The 27,425-nt window shown below is 41.8% G+C and overlaps 1 protein-coding gene across 5 annotated transcripts; it reads left to right on the forward strand.

Moving 5' to 3' along the window:
- The first annotated feature begins 313 nt into the window (after window positions 1-313).
- EEF1E1 (eukaryotic translation elongation factor 1 epsilon 1) lies at window positions 314-27,111 on the forward strand. 5 transcript variants are annotated; one of them, XM_067006784.1, is made up of 5 exons: window positions 315-463; window positions 4,341-4,541; window positions 10,707-10,802; window positions 17,833-17,914; window positions 18,677-25,547. In XM_067006784.1, the coding sequence occupies exons 1-5, from the start codon at window positions 377-379 to the stop codon at window positions 18,703-18,705; spliced, it is 495 nt and encodes a 164-aa protein (XP_066862885.1). In that variant the 5' UTR covers window positions 315-376; the 3' UTR covers window positions 18,706-25,547. The 5 variants fall into 5 exon arrangements, with proteins under 5 accessions (XP_066862884.1, XP_066862885.1, XP_058932739.1 ...); XM_067006783.1 differs by having other exon boundaries at window positions 314-463; window positions 17,833-25,547; XM_059076756.2 differs by lacking the exons at window positions 17,833-17,914; window positions 18,677-25,547 and adding an exon at window positions 25,598-27,111 and having other exon boundaries at window positions 320-463.
- Window positions 27,112-27,425: the final 314 nt, after the last annotated feature.

Here is a 27,425-nt window from a genome sequence, read left to right on the forward strand (position 1 = left end):
ATTGCAAATAAAGATCATTAAAACTAGTAATGGCTGAGTGGGCTATACAAATTACTTGACACTATCTAACGTACCCAGTGTTCTTTGATAATCTTTAAATTCAGAATTCTACTGCTACCCCTGAGCTGGAGCGCTGAGGTTTGCTAGTTCCTTCTCCACCTGTCACACCACCCCCGACCCGCTTTCGCCCCCGCCCCTCTTTCGCCCCCGCCCCCGCCCCTCACTTAGCCCCGCCTCTGCACACAGGCGCACCTTCCACGCCCCCCTCCGTTCAGCCAGTAGCCGGTGACGTTTGTGAGAGTAGGACGTCCCTCTCAGCCAATGCAGGAGACCCTTGCTGACCCGGTCCCGCCCCTGCCGAGAGCTCGGCCGGAAGATGGCGGCGGCCGCTGAGTTGACGCTGCTGGAGAAGTGTCTGGGGCTGAGTAAAGGGAACAAGTACAGCGCTCAGGGCGAGCGCCAGGTGAGAAGCCGAGGCAGCGCGGAGGGGGAGAGGTGGACGGGAGCGCGGCCTGCTGAGCCGGGGTGGGACCGAGCCGGCGGGCGGAGGCGGCGGAGCGAGGTTGCCGCGCGTCTCCTCCCTACAACGTGTCTGCGCCGCCGGCTCTCCTCCTGCGGCCCTGGCTCCCAGAGGGAGGAGGGGGCATCTGCTCCTCTCGGGCTTGGCCTGAACTTTTCCTCCTGCGAAATTGTCATCATCGTCCCATCCTGGGAAAGCAAGGGGGTCCTCAGAGAGCCCTCGGGTAGACCGAGCTGGAGGCCCCGCGTGTGCGTTCAGTGACAGCATTTGCTGTAACAGTACCTTTCATTCAGAATTACGCAGCGACTGCGGAGAGCAAACGGGGTGCCGAGTACACCGTGCTAGGCCGGGGGATACGGAGGTGGTCGAGGCGGACATGCCCCTCCCCTCAGGAAGCTTGATTTTTAGCTGGGTGGACAAACATTGCAGCTGTGTTAGTTACAGTACTGAAAAGTGCTGCATTGCAGCGTAGACGTGTGAGAGATCACGTAGTGGGTCCTGGCGCAATCTGGGAGATTCGGTTTTTCTGAGGCCTTGTGAGGTCAAGGTCAGTGTGCAGCGTGCAGAGATCGAGGGGGGAAGTTCCGCTGTTGGAGGTTAACTGGTGGGGTGTAAGGACTCAGATTTCTGAGGGCTTTGAAGGACGTTTGTGTTTTATTAGGTGGGTGGTAGCGGTGGAGGAATCAATGTATATTAGAGGAAAATGTAGGAAGACAACTTCGGATTATATACGTTTTTTGCCCCTTTGAGATTTTTTTTCTAGTTGATACTTGGTTTTTGTTGTGACTTTTTCTGTTCTTCATTTGGTCCATCTTAAAATCTTGTCTCCAGAGCAGTCGTATTGTCGTTTTTACACGTAACTTAGATTGAAGTCTGGAAAGGATAACATGACTTGCCTGAGACCAGCCCCACCGATGGGTGCAGGGTAGGCATTGGAGCCAGAGTGGCCGAGTGTGGCCAGCTTGTGCTTTTGCCTCTGTACTCCTGCTGACTCCTCCCCTTCTGCCCCTACTCCCTGGTTTGGTTTCTATTTCTGAGGGAACGTTGCCAAACATGAATCTGGCCTTCAGGGAGCTTATGATCCAGTATGAGAAGTAGTCCTCGACAGTTCATGTTAATCAGAACAGAAGAGCTGCTAAATGGAGGAAAGCGTTGCTGAGGAGTGTGGAAGAGAAAGTTAATTCTGACTCTAAAAATGAGTTTGTAAACTACATGAAAAGCTGGCGTTTAAAGTGTGTAAGACCAGTAAATTACGAAAGATTGGGTAATTGGGGGTAACAAGTAGAGCAATACGACGGACGGTGCAACGCAAAGTAAACCCAGAGTTGTAGTTCGAGGCCTCATTGTGAGGGCTGTGGGGTTCAGAGTGTGGTTTCTTATTTTACTTTAGTGAAACCTTTCTTTTTCTTTTTCTTTCTTTTTTTTTTAAGCAGAGGACAGCTATTGAAGGTTTTCGTTGATGTGTTTGGGGAAAGGGATGAGGATATATGGTAAGATTTATTCATTTGGGGGGGAAGACAAGTGACAGCAGTAGCCAGCAATAAGGCATTCTCTGCAATATTACCGATAATAAAAATTTGAAAACAATCCAGGAATCCAGCTCTAGGAGAATGGTTATGAAATTATGTACATCAGCACATTTGGAACATTATTTATGTAGCCATTGAAAGTGATCGCTTTGAAGACTATGGAACCTTAGGGTGAATGTGAAGTGGTATGTGTCCCGTGATTGCAGCTGCATGAGGTGTTGTCTGCTTAGGCTGCGCAAAGGAAAGAGAATGAACTCTCCAGCCAGATGGACTTTATTGAAACCCTGACTCTGCCGTTACAAACCTGGTGACCTTGGTTCTTTATCTGTAAACGGAGGAGGAAATGACTTACCTGTCTTAGAAGATATAATGATTAGATGAGAAAGTAACTGGAAAGTTTTTGAGTGCCTGTGATAGGATTGTGGATAATTTATTTTTCCAAATAATTTTCTAGAATTGTCATTTTACCCCCAGAGTCAGCAGTTGTGAGTCCTTTTCTTTCCTCTTTCTTTCTCTCTTTTCTCCCTCTCCCACCTTTTTTCTCCCTCCCTCCCTCTCTCCTTCCTGTCTGTCTTTCCTCCCTCCTTCCCTCCCTCCCCTCCTCTCCCCCAGCCTCTCTCTCTCTCTCCCCCTTCCTTCCTCCCTTCCTCCCTTCCTCCTTCCCTCCTTCCCTCACTCCCTTCCTCCTTCCCTCCCTCCCTCCCTCCCTCCCTCCCTCCCTCCCTTCCTCCTTCCTTCCCTCCCTCCCTCCCTCCCTTCCTTCCTTCCTCCCTCCTTCGCTCCCTCCCTTCCCCTTCCTAAAAGCACGCGCATCTCCGTGAGTGACCTGACATAGATGCACACGAACACAGTCAAGGAATGGAACATTGGCAGCATCCCCAGGGAGTTGCTGTTGTTTTCGTTTAATGCGTTTTTTAAAGGAGGTTATTGGTGATCTTAGAAGTAACGGTTTCATTTGAGGGTGAAGGCAAAAGTCAGAGTTCAAGGAGATAAGTAGTGAATGGAAAGTAGCCGGTGAGGAAGTGGAAAGCTGAGACTACCTCTGGTTGCTTCCTTTAACGTTTAGGAGGTAACCTTTGAATCTGTATCCATAAAATGTTAATCTCCCCGTATACTTCACATGGTCATTTTGACCTAGATGTAAGTGTGAAAGGGCCCTGAACAGTGAAAATCGCTATCCGAGTTCAGTATACTATTTGAACTGAACAGATGGCCGAAAAGAGCAGCCGTCTTCCAGGGGAAATATTCTCTTTTGGTTTCCTGAGGGTCATGTAGATTGTATACTTGTTGTTTATAATTGATCAGTCTCCCCATTAGTGATACCTTCCATTTTCTTTTAAATTTCTCAAAATGCTTCGTTTAGTTGCACATCAAGAACATTTAAATTAATTAGCAATTTCTTATAATCTGAGCCTTCAGATTGCTGTTACAGTAAGGGAAACTTAAAAAGTAGGATTGTTTTTCAGGTGATTACCTGAAACCCATACTTTATTATTAGACTTTTATAATCAGTAACCTCACTCTAAATGACTCCAAAATTGATGAATGTGCAATCCATGGCAAGGAAATCACCATCACATCCACACCTAGTTAATGAGATAACTATTTATATTAGATCACGTATCACTTAAACCAGGATAGAACTCATTTGGTGGTTCTAGCTGTATCAACATGAATTCAGTGTTCACTATAACTGTTTCTTACTTTTGTTGTTACAGAAGTTGGGTTTATTTAAGCATGTTCATTCACCTTGCTAAATAAGGTCTGAGTAGTCTTGATCAAAATTAATGTGGTATTATTAGCATTTCCATTTTCTCTTTTTGTACATATGTAATTATAATACAGAGGCATCATTACTAATTTTTGCAATGTTATTACCAGTTTCATAGCATCAAGCGTCTATTATCAAATGTAAATTATGAGGCTTCCCTGGTGGCGCAGTGGTTGAGAGTCCGCCTGCCGATACGGGGGACGCGGGTTCGTGCCCCGGTCCGGGAAGATCCCACATGCTGTGGAGCGTCTGGGCCAGTGAGCCGTGGCCTCTGAGCCTGCACATCCGGAGCCTGTGCTCCGCAACAGGAGAGGCCACAACAGTGAGAGGCCCAAGTACCGAAAAAAAAAAAAAAAAAAAAAAAGTAAATTATGTAACTCTTATTTTCCTGACTCATTTGTAGGTAATTTAATATCTTAAGGGTATTTGAAAAGTTTGGGATTTAGCGATTACTTAGAATTTACAGTCGTGATGGTATTTGTTTTTAAAATTTATCTGAAGAACTTTTTTTCTTTTTAAGATTCCAGTTCTTCAGACGAACAATGGTCCAAGTCTAACAGGATTGACTACCATAGCAGCTCACCTAGTCCAGCAGGCCAACAAGGAATATTTGCTGGGGAGCACCGCAGAGGAAAAAGCAGTGGTTCAGCAGTGGTTAGAATACAGGGTAACTCAAGTAGATGGACACGCCAATAAAGACGAAATCCGCACTGTTCTGAAGGTATCGCCACGTCTCTTGATAGGTTGAAATGTGTGAACTCTTAATAACAGGGATGACTCTTCCCTGAGATTCAGTTACTGAAGTTGTTGGCTTTCTTTACTTGTTTCCTTCTGCTTCGTGTTAGTTTGTACCTGTTATTACCTTTGCCTGGAGCAGTCTCTGCCAGCCCCTCAGCTCAGACACCCCTTCCTCAGCTCGTTGTCCTTGGCAACTCTGTCTCAGACAGATGCACTTCCTTGTTCTAAATGCTTTTATTTCCTAACACAGCACCCTGTGCTTTTCCTTTGCAGCACTAATCATTAGTCAATAATAATAGCTTTGTATGATTTTTTAATATGATGGCTTGATATTCATTTCCCCCACTCAGCAGTCCTGATTCCCTAAGCAATAAAGTACTTTCTTAAAGCCAACGGGGAATCAAAATTTGGGGGATTGTAGTTTGTAAAAAACTGTCCATTTGATCTGAGAAAGCCCACATTTCCTGCCTTTGAGACTGATTGTTATGGGATTTGAATTTTCTTTCTAAAGAAGTCAAGTTAGAATTAAAGAATCTATTGATATAAAATATAAACCAAATATGGCTCCAGAATCACTAAGAATAAAAAATCTTTATAAATAAAATTATTTTTGTTAATTATATAAAAATAAAGCATTGTTTTGGGGGGTTTTTTGGTGTTTTTTTTTTTTTAAGCTTAAAATTTGAAGGAACCTTAGAGATTACCCAGACAACCACATGTCATTGTAGGAATCCCTTCTGTTTCCTAATTTTATTCCAATTATAATATAACTTGGTAATATAAGTTGTACAAGAAGATCTTATGGTACTGAAAGTTTTTCATTTATCCTTCTGGGAGAAATGGTTTAAACTGTATTCCTGACAGATACCATCAATAGAACTGGTAGAAAATACATTTCAGGTCTCTTTCCTTTATAGGTCTGTCCTGATCAACTACTCTTTTTTAATACCCACGAGTGGCAGCATTCCCAAAGAGAGGCAAGCGTGTCTTCCCTCTAAGTGAGTGGGAGCTTTCAGGCAAATAAACAGTAAATACAACTCTCTCTTACAGTTTTCCAAAAGAAAGCATTAGTAGTAAAGTACTTAATTCTGAAATATTTCATTGAAATGGGGTGTATAAGTTCAAAAGTTGTATTCAGAGATTCGGTATGAGGAGCTTAGAAGTATAAAACATTGTGTCTGGGATATGTCAGTACTATTATCTGAAATCTCAACTGGGAGAATCCAGCCGGCGATACGACCATCTTTGAAATGTACAAGGCACTGGATGACGTGGGTTGTCGCCCTTGCTCTGCCACTGTTTGCTCACCTGTCCCCACCTACAGTGATGAGTAGGATACGGTCCTAAGGGCTGATGATACAGTGACCCACTAGGCACAGCCCCTGCCCTTATAGAACTCAGACCAGTGGGGGAGACAGATGTTTGTGTGATTTGGGGCCAGATGAGAAAGGGTTGTTTACTGTTTTACTTTGCTTTTTGCTATTTCATGATAGTGTTTTTATTTTAAAGGCAATATCCGTTGTAGAACTTTAAGAAATATAAGTAAGCAGGGCTTCCCTGGTGGCGCAGTGGTTGCGAGTCCGCCTGCCGATGATGCGGGTTCGCGCTCGGGTCCGGGAGGATCCCACGTGCCGCGGAGCGGCTGGGCCCGTGAGCCGTGGCCGCTGAGCCTGCGCGTCCGGAGCCTGTGCTCCGCAACGGGAGAGGCCGCAGCAGTGAGAGGCCCGCGTACCGCAAAAAAAAAAAAAAAAAGAAATATAAGTAAGAAAATAAGAGAAATTTCAAACATTTGTAGTCCCACCATCAAGCGAGAACTGTTAACAACACTTACATTTGGTCCTCAGATATTGAATTATTGACTCCCTTTTGTGCTCTTCACATGCTTTTTCTTTTCTCATATATATGTGTGTTGTATTTTAAAAACGGGCCACTCTTGGACACTGTAACTTGTTTTTTTTTTTTGCTCACTGACAGTATGTTGGGAGCATCTTTTCAAGTCTGTAAATACTCGCTTATACGGCCTCTGATAACCTGTTAGTACTCCGTCCTATAGCTGTGCCGAGATTTAGTCTGTCCTCATGTAGTGTTGGATTGTTGCTGAATATTTTCACACATTCCCTTTGGTTTCCTTAGGCAAATCCCTACAAGGGAAATGGTTGGGCCAAAGCTGTGTATGTCTTTAAGGCTGTGTTGCTCCTCTGCCTTCCAGAAAAGTGTACTGACAGTGGCTTCTTCCACAAAACCCTTGCTGCCCTGGATGTTACCCCTTTTCCTCCTTTACCACCCCAATTTCATAACCAGAACAAACCAAAAAGTGATCTCTTTGTTGACTTTGCACTTTTTTCCTTGACATTGTTAATGCCGTGGCATTTCTTCATAATGCTTATGAGCGTCTTCATTATTTTAAAAAATTTGCTTACATATATTCTTTGCCTGTTTTTATACTGGGCTATTTCTGTTTTTATTACTTATTTTTTAAAATTTTGCTACTAAGGATATTGTGAAAGGATTTCATTTGCTTGCTAAAGTTCCATTTCAGAGTTAAAACCACAATGGCTCATAATTAAGGTATTGTGTAATTTCAGAAAGCAGGCATTATGATACACTAACATTTGGATCTAGATGGAGGATATATAATTGTTTATTATACTGCTTTTTCAATATTATTAGAAGGTTTAATAATAGGTAGTTAAGAGGAAAAAGAAAAATCAGGTAGAACTCTATAGAGGGAAATATTTTTTAAAGTTTGCCAATGGCATCAGAAAGACTTGTTTAAAAAAAATGTAATGAACATCAGCCATCAGTTCTGTTCCATGAATATTTTGAATGTGTGAAATTCTGTTTTGAATTTCAGAATTTAATTTCTGAACATTTTGATTTATATCACTAATCAGAAAGATATTACCTATTCATAGTTTTTGAAATTCCATTTCAAAGTCTTTGTAACTAAAGAGTATAAGCTTAAAAGGGTCTTTATAACTAAAATATAGATATGGATTCTATTTTAAGAATATATATACTATACAAAGCAGTGTTGAATTATTGTTTCAGACCTTTTTTAAAATGCTTCCTAACACTAATTGTAGATATATTTATTTTATTCTTATGCTTTATCAGACTTGTTTCATTTGAAGACATTTGAAGAAAAACCATCTCCATTAAGCAGATTACTATAGAATTTAAGTGGTAGCCTGTAATATACCAGTGTATTTTACCCTCTCTACCCAATTTTGTTTTGATTCTTATGCATTTGCTTCCCTGTTTATGTCCATGTTCCTTTATGTCATCATCTGTACCACCCCTAACAGTCCCATATTCATATACCGTTTTGAAAATTACTGTCTGTAAGTAAAGGCGTGGGCAAACTCAAAGAAATCAGATTCAATTCAGCAAACATTTACCGATTACTGAACCACTATGTGCCAAGCATTTGGCATATGATTTGAGAATCAAAACAGACTTCTCTCTCTACAGCTTAAGAAATTTTTCTAGAATGAATGCTATTGACCTCTGGGGCAGTGTTTTATAACTAGTCTTTAGAGGAGCCTGTGAGAATATCTGATATTTATAAATCTTTCTCTGAAAGTGAGATGAATCTTTTGTCTCCTTTCATGTGAATGTAATTTAATGTAAATTCCTGTGCTGTTAAACTACATGTTAATTTCAAGAGGGACCCAAAATATGTATATATTTTCTTTTGTCTAGATTTTTTCTTTTCTCAGGAAACTAATTGATTTTATTTATGCTGGTCTATCAGACAATACTTCTGATTTAGATTAGGGTCCTTTAAATTTTTTATTTAATTTTTTAACATGTACTTAAATTTTTTTTTCCTTCAAAAGTGCCTCTCAGCTGTTTAGGGAGCTCAGTGCTTAACCTTTTAAAAATTGATGGTCATTGTCTGAGGAACAAATGACAGAGAACTTTCTGTAGCTTTAAATTGTGGTTAAAATTGGAGTCTTAGAAAAACTAGATATCCAATTGCAAACGAATGAAACTGGACTGTTACCTTACACAATATTTAAAAATTAACTCAAAATGGATCAAAGTCCTAAACATAAGATCAAAAACTGTAGAACTCTTAGAAGGAAACCTAGGGGGAAGACTTCATGTCATTTGATTTGGCACCGATTTCTTGGGTATAACACCAAAAACACAGGCATCAAAAGTAAAAATAGATAAATTGGCCTTCCTCAAAATGTGAGGCTTCTTTGCATCAATAGACACAATCAACAGAGTGAGAAGGCAACCCTGGAATGGGAGAAAAATATTTGCAAATCATATATCTGGTAATATCCAGAATATATGAAGAACTACAACTCAACAAGAACAAAAAACTAAGAACCCAGTTAAAAATGAACAAAGGACTCAGGTAGACATTTCTCCAGAGAAGATATAGGAAGCTAATAAACATATGAAAAGATGCTCAACATCACTAATCATTAGGGAAATGTAAATCAAAACCACAATGAGATACCACCTCATATCCATTAGGTTGACTGCTACCAAAAATAAACACCAGAATAGCAAGTATTGGTGAGGATGTGCAGAAATTGGAAAAGTTGCACACTGTTGGCGGGAATGTAAAACGGTGCAGCTGCTGTGAAAAACAGTATATGGCGATTCATCAGAAGAGTTAAAATAAAATCATATTTACCGTATGATCCAGTAATTCCACTTACGGAAATACACCCCAAAGAATTTACGCTAGGTCTCAAAGAGATATTTGGACACCCGTGTTCATGCCAGTGTTAGTCACAGTAGCAGTTAGGTGGGATCAACCCAAGTGTCCGCTGACCGCTGAATGGATGGAGGGAATGTGGTCTGTACGTACAATGGAGTGTTACTCGGCCTTCAGGAAATTCTGACACATTTTACAACATGGATGAACCTTGAGGATATCATGCTCCGTGAAATAAGCCAGTCACAAGAGGACAAATAGTATATGATTCTACTGATATACACAACATATAAAATGTCAAATTCATAGAAACAGAAAGCAGAATGGTGATTGCCAGGGCCTGGGGGATGCGGGAAAGGGGGAGTTGTTTAATAAGTACAGAGCGTTAGTTTTCTGAGATGAAAAAATTCTGAAAATTGCATCACAGTGTGAATACCCTTAACGCTTACTGCATCATGCACCTAAAAATGGTTACGGTGGTAAATTAAAATTTGATTAATTTTGCGTGTTACGTGTATTTACCTCAATTAAAGAGTTAAAAATATACATATGTTAAAATACAACAATAATTATAATAATTATTAACAACATTACTATAATTAATATTGATTATATATTAATAAATAATTTATAAGATCAATATTATAATAGTATTGATATATTCATTAATATAGTTGATATTGATTATAATTATTGTAATTAATAATTATAATATTATAGTTATTACAATTATAATAAATTATAATTTTCTTAAAACATAGGAATTGTTGGGCTTCCCTGGTGGCGCAGTGGTTGAGAGTCCGCCTGCCAATGCAGGGGACACGGGTTTGATCCCTGGTCCGGGAAGATCCCACGTGCCGCAGAGCAACTAAGCCTGTGTGCCACAACTACTGATCCTGCGCTCTAGAGCCCGTTAGCCACAACTACTGAGCCCGTGTGCCACAACTACTAAAGCTGGCGCGCCTAGAGCCCGTGCTCCGCAACCTCAATGAGAAGCCCATGCACCACAACTAGAGAAAGCGCACACGAAGCAATGATGACCCAACGCAGCCAAAAATAAATAAATAAAATAAATAAATGTAAAAAAAAATAGGAATTGTTGAGGAGCTTTTTATATTTTAATGGAAAAAATAAATCCAACATGAGCATGATTTACAAAATGCCCCCCCCCAAAAAAAATTGGAGTCTTTGAAAGGATCAGAGATGGCTGTAAATATCATTTTCTAATGTTTTCTTATTTCTTTAAAATAAGGCTAATAATATTTATCATATTTTTTAAAATGAGTTGATTGTTATGTGATTTGTGATTTTGAATGAATTCAAATCTATTATTGTCAAAGATTAAATTTATTAAATTAAATGTCAGTATTGTGTTTTCTAATAGCCTTCTAAATGTTTCAAGTCAAATGTATAGTTAACTTTATTGTTACTGTTTTTTAAATTAATATTTTTAAATTTTTTCCCTAGGATCTTAATTCATATCTTGAAGATAAAGTCTACCTTACAGGATATAACTTCACATTAGCAGATATCCTCTTATACTATGGACTTCATCGCTTTATTGTGAGTATTTGAATAGTTTTTGGTGTTTTTGTCTGTGATGTTCAGAATGACTTGTTTTGTCTTGAATTTAAATCGAATTTGAATTTTCAACTTATCACATGAAAATGAAAGGAATTATGTTTATACAAGGTACCTTATGCAAATATTCCTTCCATGGTTCCATCACACATAGGAGCTTCCTGTTCCTTGACCTGCTTGATTCCCGTTCTTGTTCCTGTTCTTCTTTGGGGCTCCTTCTCTTGCCACCCTTTGTACTCGCTTGTCATCCTCACCTGGACCCCACCGTCCCCTTTCTGCTCCAGCTCTACACCTCGATTTCAGTACCGCACCTTCTGTGCCATCTCTTACCCTAGCTCTTAATCTTACTCCCTAGCTCCATCATTATCCGAAGTAACTCAATTCCTTCCCTCTTTCCAAACCTGGGCACTTTCCTCCCCATCCAGCCTAGATCCCCTTTGTGTAACTCAAATCCCCAACTCTTGGTCAGTGCAAATACATGCCTTCAGTCCTGTCTCCCCGCTGAGCTATATCAGAGAAATCACACACAGGCTGTCATTAAGAAGATGAGCAATTTCTCCCCTCTAATTAAAAAAAAAAAAAGATGACAAGGAAGTGTAACTCTTGCAAACCAACGTGTATATTTACCTTCTTCCCTCTCTGGCTTATACAGGTCACGCGGTAGGGAAAGGAGATACTCTGAGAAGGAGGGAGCTTGTGTGGAATTTCTTGGCCAGCAGAGTGGCAGGGTCCTCCCGCACAGCTCTTGTGGCACTGGCTGCCAAGCTGTTTCACTGTGAGTCCAGGTACCCACAGGGGCGTATGGTTTTCAAGCAGGTTAGAAGAGTTTCGTTCAATGCCGCGTGTGAAAACTAGACTTCCGAGGAGTTCCCTGGCGGCCTAGTGGTTAGGATTCCAGGCTTACACTGCCATGGCCCGGGTTCAATCCCTGGTCAGGGAACTAAGATCCCATAAGCCACGCAGCTCAGCCAAAAAAAGTAGATAAAATAAAACTTAAAAAAAAATTAGGCTTCTGTTAACAACATTCAATGATCTCTGCCTATTTATATTCCCTATTTTGACATGTGTATCCTTTTTATATTCAGTGATTACAGCATTATGATTGAGTATCCCATGGTTATTGTTTTCAAAACAAAATTGAGTGAAATGATACGTAAATCACTGTTCACCCTCCCTTTGGGTTCATAAAATGAGTCCATAACCAAAGCAGCTCTCCCACCCTGGTCCACATGCAGGCAGATTATGTCAGAGAAGTAAACACCTTCTCAAGGAATGGGCCTCACAGATGAAACCTGTGCTGTGATAGCGTTGCCCTGTAGTGTTAAATGACATTCCTGTTGAGTGAAGTATAAATATACCCAGGTGAGAAAAAAAGTGATTACTAGGTGTGAAGTTCAGGCAGAGCAGACGGGAGGTTCCGATCGGCTTCCTGCTCGTGTTCATCAGACAGTTCTGGCGCTTTGTTTGCCGTGGCAGTGCGTTTATTTTTGTCCTCATACGTTCCTTCATTTACTCGTTCACGTTATTAAGTACTTAATATGTAGTCAGCGCAATCAGCGCAGTATACAAAACAGCAGTCAGGGAACCTTCAAGGCATCAAATAGTCCTGCTGTATTTTGTTTCAGCGTGAGCCCGATTTTCGCGGTGGCTGAGTTACTCCGAGATCTGGTCCATCTTAATTCCCTCTGAGGAGTATTACATTGTTCTTCCTTTGTTAAACTGCCAGTTACTGTGGCCGTTTATTGTCACCCCAGTGACTCATTGCTTGCTTAAAGTGATCTCTTCAGTAGATAGCAGTCCCTATGAACAGACTGTTACTCAAGATTATTAAAATCCTTTGTAAAGTTATGTGCTGCTTGACTATGAGATTGTTATCAACGAGATACATTTGTTTCCAAATTTGGAGCACCAGTGGAGGTGTCATTCTTTTAGGAAGAAAGGAAAAGTAAAAAGAGCTGCAGCACAGTCCAGGAACGCTGGCCGTAAAGAATGTCCCAGAGGCAGCATGGTGCCAGCTGGAAAGGTAGCAAACCAGCATTTCACCCTGGTCTGGAATGGGTCACTCAGAGAGTTTCTCACATGTCTTCATGGAAAATTAGTGACTAAGAATGTTATCTGTTTGGCTTTAAAGTTCAAACTAGTGGTAGAGTGCCAATATAAATAAGAAGGAATGATTAGGTAGAAGAGCCAGGCATCACTGTAGACTCACTGGCATTCTGACCAGTAAGAAGCAGGAAATGGTAACTAGAACAATCGCAGTGTGTTTCCTGTTGTAAAAAAAAAAAAGAAGAAGAAGAAGAAAATAGTCCATTAGAAAGGAATGATGGAAAACCAGTTTTAAGTAAAATATTTGATGGGGATCCCATCCCAAAAGTTCTAAAAAAAAATGTAAGTTTGGTGAGGGTAAAATCTTTCTGTTTTTGTTTGTTTCTCTGTTTACAGTAGTTCAGAAATAGAATGTCTACCAAAAAAGTAGTGGCGGTAACAAAGCGAGGTCAGTCATAATTTTCTGACTCAAGGGGCAAGCTGCAAAGTTTAAACCAGAAGGTTAAGCATAACCTGATCCTTCTGAAGAAGGGCTGCATTTCTAGCAAAATGTTCTGAGGGAACGTGAACAAATTTACATTGTCTAAAATAGATCATCTAGTTAAAAATTATTGGAATAAATTAGGAATGTTAGAAGAAACTTGAGAAGTTCCTGGAATAACAGTTATTTTGTGCTGTGGTTCTGTTGTAATCCTTACACTAGAGACCAAAAAAGTGAAATTTTTAAGGTGAAGAATATCGATTTTGCCGGGTGTTGTAGTTTGCTGCTGTTGTGATCGGCTGCTGGCAGCATATGCTAGTCCCGGTGACACCAACCGCTGTTCTGAAGGGTAAATAGTAAATAGACACTCTGCCCCTTTCCCCTGTGTCAAAATCTGAGTGAACAACTTGATCCAACAAGCGTCAGTACTTGATTGTTTGGAAATGCTTTCTTGGTGCATTTTAATTCATTCTGAAAAATAACATCTCACAAAACGGCTGAGTAGAGACTTTTTAAAATGAAAGTTATGAAATTAGTCAAATTTGTGAGCAGTCAGATTGGATTCATCATGTATTTCAACAGCTGACATGAAATCAAGTTGGAGTAATACTTGCTACTTTTTGCTTTAACTGTCAGTAAAGAGGTTTGTTGAAGTCGGTTTTGAATTTTATTTACGTATGTAAATATGTATGTATGTATTTATGTATGAAGGGAGGGAAGGAAGGAGGAAGGAAGGAAGGAAAACTCACCCCCATTTCCTGTTAGAGTTGCAGCTATGTTTACTAGCAGTTGAACTTTTAAAAAAACTTGTATTTTCTTTAGAAGTCAGTGGTGAAGTTCACCTATGGTAAAGATTTAGAAAAAGAACAACAAGTTAGCTGTTTTACAAAATGTGTTTTACCTTTTGAAATATGGACTGATACTCGGTTTATTCCGCAATGGTTGTTTAAGTGCCTTCTATGTACAGCACACAAGATAGTTAGGAATAATATAAATCTTTACATGTGAAACCATGAATTCTCTTTTAATAAAAAGTAACTTTTACACTAAAAAAAAGACATTCTTGACCAGTTTTCTTGACTAATGTGTTAATTTTTTAATCTGCTTGCCATGGCCTAACTTTGTTATAGGTGAACAGTTATAGTCACAGGTTTCTGATAACTGGGTGCAACCCTCCACCCCCTTAAACAAGATGAGTATATTTTTGTAATTTGCTGTAGTAGCTTGCTTAAATTTTACATAACAGTAGCATTGAGACCCCCCGCTAGTAAACTGGCCCAACAGAGATAGACATTGGACACCAAAGATGTTAACAGATCAGATGTTGATACAGTTGTATCCTAATGTCTTAAAGGAAGGCAGGAAGGCAGGATGACTTCTGTCACTTTCTCTGTTCAGACTGCATTATAGTAAATGTGAAATGAAAATACAAGTTCAATTAAACATTTATTGAGAAAATGCTATATGTCTACCTTTTACTTTTATTGCTAATAATATTTTCTATTCTGTAATAATTATTAGATACCAGAGTGATTTGTCCTTCAGTGTTGTTGACCTGGTGACTCAGCAGAGTGTTTGCCTGTAGGCACAAGTATATGCTAAATTCTGAACAGCCGTAGGGCATCCATAGCGCCTTCCAACAAGCAGACCGCTAGTGGGTTTGAAGTACGTGGGGGTGACTGAGATTTTTGGTGTGCGTGAACATTCCTCGTCAGTTTTATGGAGACTTATGTTAAACAGATGAATTCACAACAGCAGAAGGAACTACACTGATCTTACCTGGTCCGTGGCCGTCCTACTGGCTTCTCCTTACCTGACACCTCTTCATGATTCTAATCCAAGATTTGGCGCAAAGAAAAGGCTTCAAGTCACCTACTTTGGGATCTGAGCCCAGTGAAATGATAGGCACCCACTGTTTTGATTGCATCTTTCCCTAACCAAATATCTGGGCATCCTTGTAGCTTGACAGTAAATTCTGTGAACCGCTACATCCTCTAGAGTGCAGCTTTATTGCAAACAGAATTCAGAAGGTCTGTTGTTCATCTGAGACATACACCCCAGAAATAGCCCTTCCTTCGTGTATTAAGCAGTAATCCCCTAACATTAAATGAGTCATTGTCTTCTTCAGTAAAATTTTCCCCCAGAGTTTAGTAGAAAGAAGCAGTTGTCTACACATACATATACACCAGCCATCTACAAATATATATATATATATATAGGTATGTATTTGAGTTTACACTGTATTCCCTTGTTAAGTATGTTAGATGCCAGTAAACCTTTCTTATTTTAGGTTTGCAAAAATTATTGGAGAAAGAACCATGTCTTAGTCTCTCAGAAGCTATTCTCTTCCTTTCTTCTATTTTCCTTTACAATAAAGTAAAAAAACAAACTTTAGTCCTCCAGAGCCTGTGTTAATGTACATTTTTCATCTGTTGAAAACTTCAGATTTCGCCCCTAAGCACATCTGGTTTTGAACTGAACGTGAAATCGTTAAACAAATGGTGGCCTCGTCCAAGTGGCTGAAATGGTTCACTCCTATCTGAATATGTTGGCTTTGAGAACTGTGGGGTGTTTTTTTTTTTTCCCCCAATTTCTATCTCCTACTCAAATGGTATTAATTAATAGTTGCACTTATGTAATGTCTGTGTTGTGTGTGTGTTTTTAATCTCTACTTAGGTTGACCTGACAGTTCAAGAAAAGGAGAAATATCTTAACGTGTCTCGCTGGTTTTGTCACATTCAGCATTATCCAGGCATCAGGCAACATCTGTCTAGTGTTGTCTTCATCAAGAACAGACTATATACTAATTCCCACTAGAAGCCATCTGTGCTGTACAGAAGAGCGATTAAGATATTTTAAATGGAAAGTGTATTCTGGACCAGAGGACTGACATGAATCGATAGGCAGCCATTCTGTATTCGTTGAAGTTGGTAGAGTTTTTAAAGTATAAACTTGTGTCCCAACATTTTATTTGTTCTTTAGTTGAAATTTTGCAGTTTTTTTTTTTTAATGTAAAACTTCAAGTGCTGTCAAAACTTGAGTTGAGATCAAGGTATCAATTATCTTGTTTTTAGAGATGAAATTTATTTTAATAAAAGTTGCAGATCAGTGGCTTAATCTTAAAAAAAAATAGTCATTCCGATGGTTGACATATTTGGCTACTTGTTGACCTCTTTCATCTTATAAATTATTAATTTTCCCCTTCTGAATATTTATAGTAGTTTGTTTTTTAAGAACTAGGGTAAATTGTACCAAGGAGACAAAAAGGGAAGACAGATGGATTTGTTTTCGAATATTAATGTGAGCCAGTAAACGTGGTTGAAAAAGTCATTTTTGTTTGTTTCTTTCCTGTAGTCAGTATTCATTGAGGTGAAACTACTGCACTGCCCTAGAGGGAAGTGGAATAAAATACGTTCCCTCAAATTAATGGTTCTTTTGTTGTCTTTGGGCTCATTGGAATATGCAGTAGCTAAAAAGCAATGGGAAATTCCCACTATCCCACTAATTTTGGACTTGGCAACTACTAGATTTTTCTAAACTAAAAGCCAACATAGGAAGGCTGCCGTTGACATTCTGTGTAGAGAACGAAGACTCGTACTGTATTAAAACAACCTAAACAGTTTGTAACTCTTAGTGGCTGAGTAAATAAATAATCAGTGACTGAGAGCTAAAGAGCTTATATTGACAAATAATAGGAAAAGTTGTCTTTGAGCACTTCACTGTTAATGCTCTGTAACATTTTGCTGCTGACTCTGAGTCTCAGTAGAGTACAATTCAAAGCTCAAGTGCAAAGAGCGGAGACTTGGGAAGTGTCCATCCCTTTGGCCCAGTCCTGCTTTGATCACATACTAGCTGAATGCATGACCTAAAGCAAATCAGTTAACCGTATTTTCTTAATCTCTAAACATAAAAATAAAATGTAAAAGTAAAGATAACTCTAAATGTTGAGGATTTGTGGAGACAAACATATGTGAAGAAGCCTAACATACAGCCTATGGCTGCCAGGAAAGGTTTCTCTTTGTAAGAGGCCCCCCACTCCTCCTGCTTTCGTTCTTCACGTTACTGAGTCAAGAGATTTAATAGGCCAAGAGTATTGAGTATATTGTAATAGATCAAGACAATGTTTACAGGATTGGATTTCACCGTTCATTGCTAATGGGAGCATTTTTAATTTTTACAAAGTAGCCTTTATATTAGAAACTGTGGACTTGTATTTGCATGTTGGGAGCCCAAAGGGCTCAAGTTCCCCTTGGGAGTCAGTACGCGTGCCCCAGAGGCAGGCCCAGTCTGACTTCTCACGCGTGCCGCTGCCCCAGCCGGGTCTGCTGTAAGGCTTCCACCTTAAATGCCACTGCTGCAAACTACTCCCTCCCCTAACACTTCTCTGGTCTCCCCTGGACCGGGGAGGTAAGCAGGATAGACAGGATAGGCAAGAGATGGGCTAGCCAGTCCTCCCGCCCCAACCGTTTCACTCTTTTCCTTCAGTGTAGGTCAGCTGTGAGGAAGCAGGGGACGGAGGAGACCGGAGACCTCTTTGCCAGATGCATCCTCGTCCCACTTCCACCTGGTGAGCCTTTTTTTTTTTTTTTTTTTTTTGGCCACGCCCCGTGGCGTGCTGGGTCTTAGTTCCCTGACTAGGGATTGAACCCGGGCCCACGGCAGTGAAAGCGCCGTGTCCTAACCACTGGACCACCAGGGAAGTCCCCCTTGTGAATCTTATATCTGCTAGTCAGTTCTTCGTTGCAGAGCATATCATTGCTTCAATAGGTTATCACCTACCACGTGCCAGGATGATCTTGGAAGTTGCAGGGGTGGCAGAAAGAAAATCCTGGCTCCCGTAGGCAAAGGTTAGATAAAGGTGAGATGTTCTCAGCGTCTAAATCGAAACGATTCGTTTCCCCTTAGAAAGGCTGCAGGGCGTCCTGGGTCATTTCCGTCAGGTACTTCTCTACCTGAAATGCCCTTTCTTTCTCACTTGATGACCTCTTCAGTATATTCAGCTTTGTCGTGTCCTGGAAGTCAGTCCACGCTGACCGACCCACCACCCCATGCCTCCCATCTGGCACTGACGTCACTGTGCTATTTTTCATCCCTAGTCTCTTCCACCAGATGTTTAATTCCTTGGGAGCAGAGCCTGTCTTTTCGCAGCTGTCCAAACAATAACTGACACATAACAGTAAATGCTCGAGGTGTGTTGAAAGAATGTAATATTAAGTCCATTTTGAGCTAACCAAGAAAAGTGTAAGTGTGAATTGCGATTAGGTACAGGTGTATAGCAGAAAAACCAAATAACGTTAAACTGGGTTGTTTTTTCCTTATGTGAAAGAAGACAGTCCACAGTTGGCATTAGGCATCTAGCTGCTGCTTCATACTGAGCAAGTAGTTTTCTTTCTCAAGTTCAACTCATGGTCCGAGATGGCTATTGGCTCTAGACTTCAAGTCCATGATTAAGACCTAAGGAAGGAGGCCAAGAGAAAGGGCGAGAAGACTCCTCTCCCAACTGAGTCAGTCCACTTGGAGGACCTTTCCGGGAAGCCCTATTCAGCAAAATCTATTTACATGTCTTTGGCCATCCAGCTGGGAGAAGGGCCAGAAATGTAGTCCTTTTGCACACACATCGCCAGCCGGAACAAAAGCTGTGCTTGAATGAGGAAGAAGGAAGAAAGGGATACAGCTATGTAGGCAGCTAGCTATCTCTATCACGGTAAGTAGTGTTTAAATGGGAAAATACTTTCTGAATGCCAAATAATCCAGTTGTAAAAGAATTTTTGTGAGTAAATTGTTGACATTCCATGGGTCATCAGTTTGCAAAGAATTCGAATACCATAGAATCAATACTTTTCACTGATCAAGGTTTTCGAGGTTCACAAGCTATTTTAGAATCCTGTAACACTGAGTTGTGAGGATCTGTTAATGCACTTGCAATAACAGCACTAACAGCTAACACTTACTGAGCGTTCGGTATGTGTTCGGCACCACTCTAAGTGTTTTAAGTGAATTCACTCCTTTCCTTCTTATCCCCTTCGGCCAGATAATGAAACTGAGGCACCGATTGGTTAAGGAACTTCCCCGGGTCACAGCATCCAGGGGTTGGGATTCAGTCGAGTGTCTGGCTCAAACTCAGTCTGTAAGCACCCGTGTGCCTGGCAAGTTCTGCTTAACCAACTTGTGGAATTCGTTTTTGCCAACCTTAGAAAAAGCTGCCCTAGGCATTGGATAAAACAAAAGTGTACATGACTTTGAGAATAAATTAGATGTTTCCACAATTCTGGATATACTAAAAATGCCTGACTTGTACACTTTAAATGGGTAAATTTTGTGATATGTGAATTATAGCTTAATAAAGCAGGCTTTTGTTGTTGTTTTTGGCTGTACCACGTGGCCTGTGGGATCTTAGTTCCCCAACCAGGGATCCAACCCACGCCCCTGCATTGGAAGCACGGAGTCTTAACCACTGGACCGCAAAGGAAGTCCTAAGGCAGCTTGCTTGCTTGCTTTCTTCTTCCTTCCTTCCTTCCTTTCTCTCTCTCTCTCTCTGTCTCCCTCCCTCCTTCCCTGCCTCTCTCTCTCTCTCTCTCTCTCTCTCTCTCTCTCTTTCTTTCTGAGTCAAATACATTAGCCTCACCGTATATTAATTACGAGACCTTGGATAAGTCACTGCATGTGAAATTCCTCTTACGAAACAGAAGTGAAGATGACTGATCTCATTTAATTTGCAATAAGAAGGTATAAAAATTACCTAGCACAGTGCCTGGCGCACAGAAAGTGATCAGTGAAGGACAAACTGCTATGGAAGGTTGTAGAATCATAACCCACAATTTCATAAAGTCAAATTCTTAACTAATCCACAAGCCTCTTCCCACTGGCCATCGCTGAGGCACCTGCTCAACAAAAGCAGATAAGATAACTAGGCAGAGCATCTTGTGGTTTTAATATTTATTTGTTTATTTACTTTGGCTGCGCCAGTCTTAGTTGCAGCATGCAGGATCTAGTTCCCTGATCAGGGATCGAATCCGGGCCCCCTGCATTGGGAGCACGGAGTCTTACCCACTGGACCGCTGGGGAAGTACCCATCTTGTGATTTTTTTGGTAAAACAATCCATTGTATTACTCACCAGCTTAAAAATCTCTGGTCCTCACATCTTTCAAGCCATTGAAAAAAGGGAGCATACTATTTTTCTTTTTTTTTTTCCCTAAAAGATCAACAAAACTCCTCCAAAATAAAGTGCATGCCGTTCCTTCTGAAAAGTAGATACCCCTTTCCACCATTTCCTTTCTGTAATTCCCAGAAGCCTAGAGCACTCATCATTCAATAATCCCTCTAGGGCTTCCCTGGTGGCTCAGTGGTTAAGAATCCGCCTGCCAATGCAGGGGACACGGGTTCGAGCCCTGGTCTGGGAAGATCCCACATGCCACGGAGCAACTAGGCCCGTGTGCCACAACTACTGAACCTGCGCTCTAGAGCCCGCGAGCCATAACTACTGAAGCCTGCGTGCCTACAGCCCATGCTCTGCAACAAGAGAAGCCACTGCAGTGAGAAACCCACTCGCCACAACTAGAGAAAGCCCACGCACAGCAACGAAGACCCAATACAGCCAAAACTAAAATAAATTTTTTAAAAATTAGTAAATTTAATAATCCCTCTGCATTCAATATCTTGTAATAACCTATAATGAAAAAGAATATATGTATATGTATAACTGAATCACTTTGTTGTACACCAGAATCTAACAACATGGTAAATCAACTACACTTCAATTTAAAAAAAAAAAACCCTCAAATATTTCTTTAGCACCTACCATGTGTCGACAGTCGACTAGGCCCTGTGGACGACACAGGTGCACACTTGCCCTCATAGGGTTTCCAATCCAATGGTCTGTAAACAGATTCCTGAAACAGCAGGTAAAGCATCCTTGGGGAGGCAGCCAGCTGCTCAGCATTCTTGGAAAGTAAATAAAAATAATCAGATACCATTTACTGAGTGTCTGTACTCTGTACAGTGTCTGGGCTCTGTACCAGACACTTTACAACCTTCTCACTATCTCATATTACTTTAGGAGGTAGGGCAGAGGCAGAGACTAACCCACATGCTGACCACCCAGTTAGACCATGGCTGGAGTGAATGGGAACTGCACAACTGCGGAACTGGAGGACATCACCCGTCACCATTTTATGCACTGGGGTTCGACTTGACGGCCCTGACTAGATACCGGCCCGGTCTCCCTACGCCCTGTGCAACTTTCAAGAACAGGTCAAAAATTCCAAGTAGGGAAGGATCATTCTTCAGTTGAGGATCCACAAATTTTCAACGAATTACAATAAATAATGGTTTTAAACCAAATAGATGGGAATTCCCCAGGGTCCAATGGTGAGGACACTGCAGTGGAGGGCCTGGGTTCAATCCCTGGTTGGGGAACTAAGATCCCACAAGCCATGGCGCTGCCCTCAAAATAAAAATCAATAAGTACACAAACCAAATAGAAATAATAGAACTGGAAGCAATATCAAAAGGCCATTTGTGGGACTTCCCTGGTGGCCCAGTGGTCAAGACTGCACGCTTCCAGTGCAGGGGGTGTGGGTTCGATCCCTGGTCAGGGAACTAGGTCCCGCATGCATACTGCAACTAAGACCCTGCACAGCCAAATAAATAAATATATATATATATTAAAAAGGCCATTTGTCTTTCGGCCCACTTATACCCAAAGCATCCAAGATGTCATGAAGTGATTTGTGGAGTTCCATCACAAGATGGTAGAAAAAGTGACCTAACTTAAACTCTCCTCCATCCCCATCCGGATTCAGCATAACATTACTGCATGGAGGTTTTTAACAGATGTGTGGGCATCCTCGTTTTTACTCCCTGTTAAGCATATAGGTCCCCCATTGGCTCCCCCAAGTTCAACCTGAATCTGTAGTCACCACAGTCTGTAATGGGCACATTAGGTTTACCACAGGGACAAGGCAGGAAGGTAGGAGTGGAAAGAATGGGCAGATCCCCCACTGCTGGTGCGTCGTGTGAGAGCCCTGCTGAAAGTCCTTCCAGAGCAGCTCCAAGACGTGTTGATGAAAATTTAAGCAGAGATATTGTTAGGAAAGAATAGAACTCTATTGCACTCAGGTACACGTACATCACACCGAGAGATAAAATACACAACGCTTGACAAGGAGTCAAATTAGAATGATTGTGAAGTACAGCTTTTTCATTTATGTGTGTTTTTTCTATCATTTCACTTCATTCCTTTAAAAAAAAAGTCAGATGTTACACAAACTTTAATATTAATCTAGCTTTGGCAGAGATGTGGTGGTTTTGTGGATTCGAGCATTTAGCTTTATAGCTCCAGAGAACGATATTTCTTCTTTCTCTCCATAATGAGATAACCTGCTCCTACCCATTACCAGGGCACTAAATTTGAAATTCTCCGTACACCTGAGTAGGCTGCTACATATCTGGCCATCTTAATTTTACTCTTGATTTATTGAAGCTGAATTACATTCCCAACTCTTCCTGGAGCTCTGGGTGAATTTTATTGAAAAAACAGTGGGGAGAAATTTGCTATCATATATCGCTCTTGCTGGCCAGAGCTTTTCGATACACAAGGGGTTCTATCCGCTCCATGTCTTGTATGCTGGATTTATAACACCGAAGCCCAGCTCTAGGGTTACATACAGGCATATCCGAGATGAGATGGGAATTTGATTTTGTAATCATGATTACTTGTTGCTGGAGCCCACATTCCTGCAGGCTCTTCCTTTATTCTCCCTGCCGCCGCTGAATAAAACGAATTCCAACTGCTACCTTATCTAGCAAAACTCATCTTTCACTTACGAGAGAGGCCAAGAGAAGGGAGACAGGAAGTCAGGAGAATTTGAGATGTTGGCCATTTTTGCTATTATGTCTCAAGGGTTTCTTCTTCCATTATCGTGATTCCTTTAGGAATATTCTCGTCTTTTACACTTCCGTTTCTTTGTGGGGAGAGTGAAAGCGTCACATCTCTTCCAGCCCGGCGAGTTTATTTGATGGCTCATCTGTGCTGTCTGTTCCACTTCAGAGAGGCTGGGCGCCTAGGGCTAGCCAGTTGTATTGGAGATCCCGCGGACTGGGCTTGCCATCTGTGCTAAGGGTCATCTGTCCTCGCGGTCTTGCCATGGATAATTTTTGCCTTCCCGAACATCATCTGCTTGAGAAATTTGTGCCTGGCAGGCCTGTCTGTCCAAGTTAAGCTTGAAATACAGTAGCCACACAACTAACCCGACAAAGCATCGCTCTAAACAGCAAGGCCCCAGGCCTGCTTTGACCAAGACCAGAAGCTTCCAGCCATCTGATTACAAATTCCAAAGTTTCTTTGGTGCAGTCCGTGAACCAGTCTGTTCATGCAAGGTGGGTTATCCTTCCTCCACTTCCCCAGTTTTCCCCGTCTCCTGCAACCCCCCCACCCCCCCACACATACACAACACACACACAGATACGCACACACAACACACACAAAACACACAACACACACACACAGATACGCACACATACAACACACACACAACACACACACAACACAGATACACACACACCCTTATCTTAAAAACCAGTAGAAACGCTTAACCCTCTGGTTGACCTTACCACTTCCTGACTGTTTGGCATTTGACTTGAGCCCTGAGACTTAGATGAAAGAAATGTAGAGTTGACTGTCATTGTCAGAAGTTTGAGGCGTGTGTGCGTGTGACAGGCATTACATGAAAGCGGTGGTTCTCAGGCTTGAGCATGAGTGGTTATCACCTGAGGCTTCTCAAAACACAGATTGCTGGGTCCCCGTTGGAGTTTCTGATTCAAGAGGTCTGGTGTGGTGACCGCACCATGAGAACCATTATTAGAACCATTATACTACACCTGTCCGAAGCCTGGGTGACAGTCAGACACAGAGCAGCTGCACTCATCCAAAAACTCTTGCTCCTGTCTTTTTGCACAGCTAAGTCCAGTTTTCTGGAGGTGGGCCTAGCCCGGTGATGGAGCATCCTGAGTTCTGATTGGTTGGCTCTGTCCCAGGAGTTTCTCTCTGTAGCAGCTCTCGTGGTAAAGCACTGCCTGTTCTCCAAGTGATGGAGCTACACCGGAAGCAGCTCTAAGGAGTGCAAGCAGGATTCAGTCCAGGAAGGATCAGTCCAGGACTGTAAAGTCGCTGCCAATGCCAATACCCAGCGCGTTATTTCATACCACACAGCCTCTGGGCTTAGCGTGCCAGAGGCATTTCCAAAACTTCATATGATTAACACACAGTAATATTTAGTATTTTACCCCAAAAGACTGTCTAATCTTTTCCCCTCCTTTATTTTCATCAGTTTCTTCCATTTTTAATTGTTTAACCCACTTCAAAAATAGGTTAGACAAAAAAGGATAAACAGTAACGCCAATAGAAAATATCCAGAGGAAATCTCATGAAGTGGTTTTGATAAAATAAAATAAAATTAGGGACCCACTCCCGCAGCTATGCTTAACCTTGATGGGCTTATACTAAGAAATGAGTTTTAATTTTGTTCTCAAGAGGCATGTAATTAAATATACATTTTATTTTTATTTTCTAATGTTTATAAGGTTCAATAAGGAGTTAGCAAATAATTTTCCCTGAAGTCAGAAATTTACTTCTTCTAAATTACCATTGTTTCTGTGTTTTAGATGCCTTAACTCTCAAGAAGCACAATAATTGGCCAAATACCTTTGCCATTTCATGGTTTAGAAGTGTCAGATACTGAGAGTCTCTAAAAAAAGATCAAGCATAGAGCGCTGTGCAGGGGAGAACAGCTACTCTTAAAACAGGAGAAGTGCTTTGTGTATGATTCCATTTAGGTGATGTTTTTGAAATGACAACGATTTAGAAATGGAGGATACATCATAGGTTGCCAGGGGATGGCGTAGGGCAGGGAGGAAGGTAGATGTGGTTACAAAAGGGTGCCAGGGGGGCTCTTTATGGCTCTGGAGCTGTGCAATATCTTGACTGTGCTGACAGGTACATAAACCTACACATGTGATAAAATTATACAGAACATAATACACACACACAATGAGTACAGGTAAAACTAGGGAAATCTAAATAAGATTGATGAACTGTATCAATGTCAATATCTTGGTTATGATATTCACATTTACAGAATGTTACCAGCGGAGGGAAATCAGGCAAAGTGTATGACGAATCTCTGTATTATGTCTTACAACTGTATGAGAATCTACAATTATCTCAATAAAAGTTTTATTTAAATAATACAGGAAACGTCTCATCAATCCAGAGACAACTAGAGAAAACACAAGCCCTTCAGGGAGATGACAGAGTCCTTTTTGTCCTCAAAACTCTGAGATTCCCTGGGTCAAAGAGCAAGGACACAGAGCAGCCTGGACCCCAGCCCAAGGTATCTGGCGTGAGGGCTCTGCCACTGGAACTTTTCTTTCAGTTGCTCTTTGCTGTCTGAGCTGCGGTTTAAAGATTTCTCTAAAAGAGGAGAAAGAAACAGAGGTATACTCTGGACCTGACCATCCCAGAGAACAACGCAACGCAGTACTGGGCGGAACAAAACAGTCAAACAGCTGGACCGTGTATCTTCGGGCTGTAAGCAACAGAATGGCAGGAAAGTCATTGCATAGGGATGTAATATTGTCCCCTCTGGTACATGTCGCCTCCGTGAGGGGAGGAAAAGGCTGGCTCAGTGCTATATCCCAGCCCTTAGCGCTACGCTTGGCACACGGAAAGTGCTCCATCCACAGTTGTTAAACGTGTTTGAATGAGGAAATGAAAAGGCCACTTAGAGGTAGTATGGCTTCCCTCTTCCTTCTCTCCAGATCACCCTCCCCTACTTTCTCTTTATCCGCCACCTACACTTAAACACGTTCGCAGGGACCAGGTTGTGTCTGCCCCAGACCAGCTGGGCATTTAGCCTCTCTATGTCTCAGCCACCTCACCTGTCAAATGAGGAGAGTAATAATGCTTCCAGCTTCAGAGGACGGCCACGAACCCTCACTGGATCAGCGTGTGTGGAGCGCTTACATTCGCTGGCCTGTCATAAGTGCCGTGTAAGTGTTTGTTCAATTGCAGCAAGTTCTGACACTGATCCCAGAGTTAGCCCAGGCCTCATAGACTCCAGAAGGCTCCACAAGCTCTGGCGGTTCCCAGGCCACCTGAGCTTCTGTCCAGCTGTCTACAAATGTCAGGAGGTCTCACTTTAGCCTTTCAGGTTCAATAATTCACTAGAATGACTCACAGAACTCAGGAAAGTGCTGTACTTATGATTACAATTTTATTGTAAATCATACAAATCAAGACCAGCCAAATGAATAGATGCAGAGGGCGAGGTCTGGGAGGGTCCCAAACACTAAGCTTCTGCGTCCTCAGTTTGCCTCACCCTCTTGGCACATTGAAGTATGGCCACCCACCAGGAAGGTCACCCGGGCTGTCCAGAAGGTTTCTACATGGTTGACATATCATTGCCCACGTGACTGAACTCCAGCCCGCTCTCCTCACCAGAAGTCAAGCTGATGTTACATGGCTCAAAGCCTCAACCCTTTAATCACATGGTGGTCTTTCATGCATGGCCAGCCCCTATCCTGAAACCATCCCCGGACCCTAAGAGTAAGCGCTTTAGCATAACCTCCGGCCCACCAAGAATAACAAAGCCACTCCCATCACTTGGGAAATTCCAAGGATTTAGAGGTTATCTTCCAGGAGCCAGGGACAAGGATCAGCCAAGTTCTTTATTGTACAACAAAAATAAAGTTGGTTCAATTCATTGAACAGGCAGAAGGGGCAAGGAAAACATTCCAGGAAGGGGGTGTCTAAAAAGAAAGAGGCAGAAATAATGTCTGGCACAGTCATGACGCAGTGGAGAGACCACGTCCCTACTCCCCCCCCCGCAGCTGATGGAGCTCTGCTGGTTTAGAATGCACCAGCCTTGAAGTCCATAGACCAGGGCTCTGACCGAGGTTCTGCTATTTTTTTTTTTTTTTTTTTTTTTTTGCTGTATGCGGGCCTCTCACTGCTGTGGCCTCTCCCGCTGCGGAGCACAGGCTCCGGACGCGCAGGCCCAGCGGCCATGGCTCACGGGCG

This window comes from Kogia breviceps, chromosome 10, assembly GCF_026419965.1.
Source record: "Kogia breviceps isolate mKogBre1 chromosome 10, mKogBre1 haplotype 1, whole genome shotgun sequence".
NCBI lineage: Eukaryota > Metazoa > Chordata > Mammalia > Artiodactyla > Physeteridae > Kogia > Kogia breviceps.

What these genes read in the sequence shown, in the direction of transcription:
- EEF1E1 (XM_067006783.1), top strand. Translation starts at nt 377, where the DNA reads ATGGCGGCGGCCGCTGAGTTGACGCTGCTGGAGAAGTGTCTGGGGCTG. An exon ending in AAATCCGCACTGTTCTGAAG is followed by an intron (nt 4,542 to 10,706) that starts GTATCGCCACGT and finishes TTTTTTCCCTAG; the next exon opens with GATCTTAATTCATATCTTGA. An exon ending in ATGGACTTCATCGCTTTATT is followed by an intron (nt 10,803 to 17,832) that starts GTGAGTATTTGA and finishes CTTTTCCTTCAG; the next exon opens with TGTAGGTCAGCTGTGAGGAA.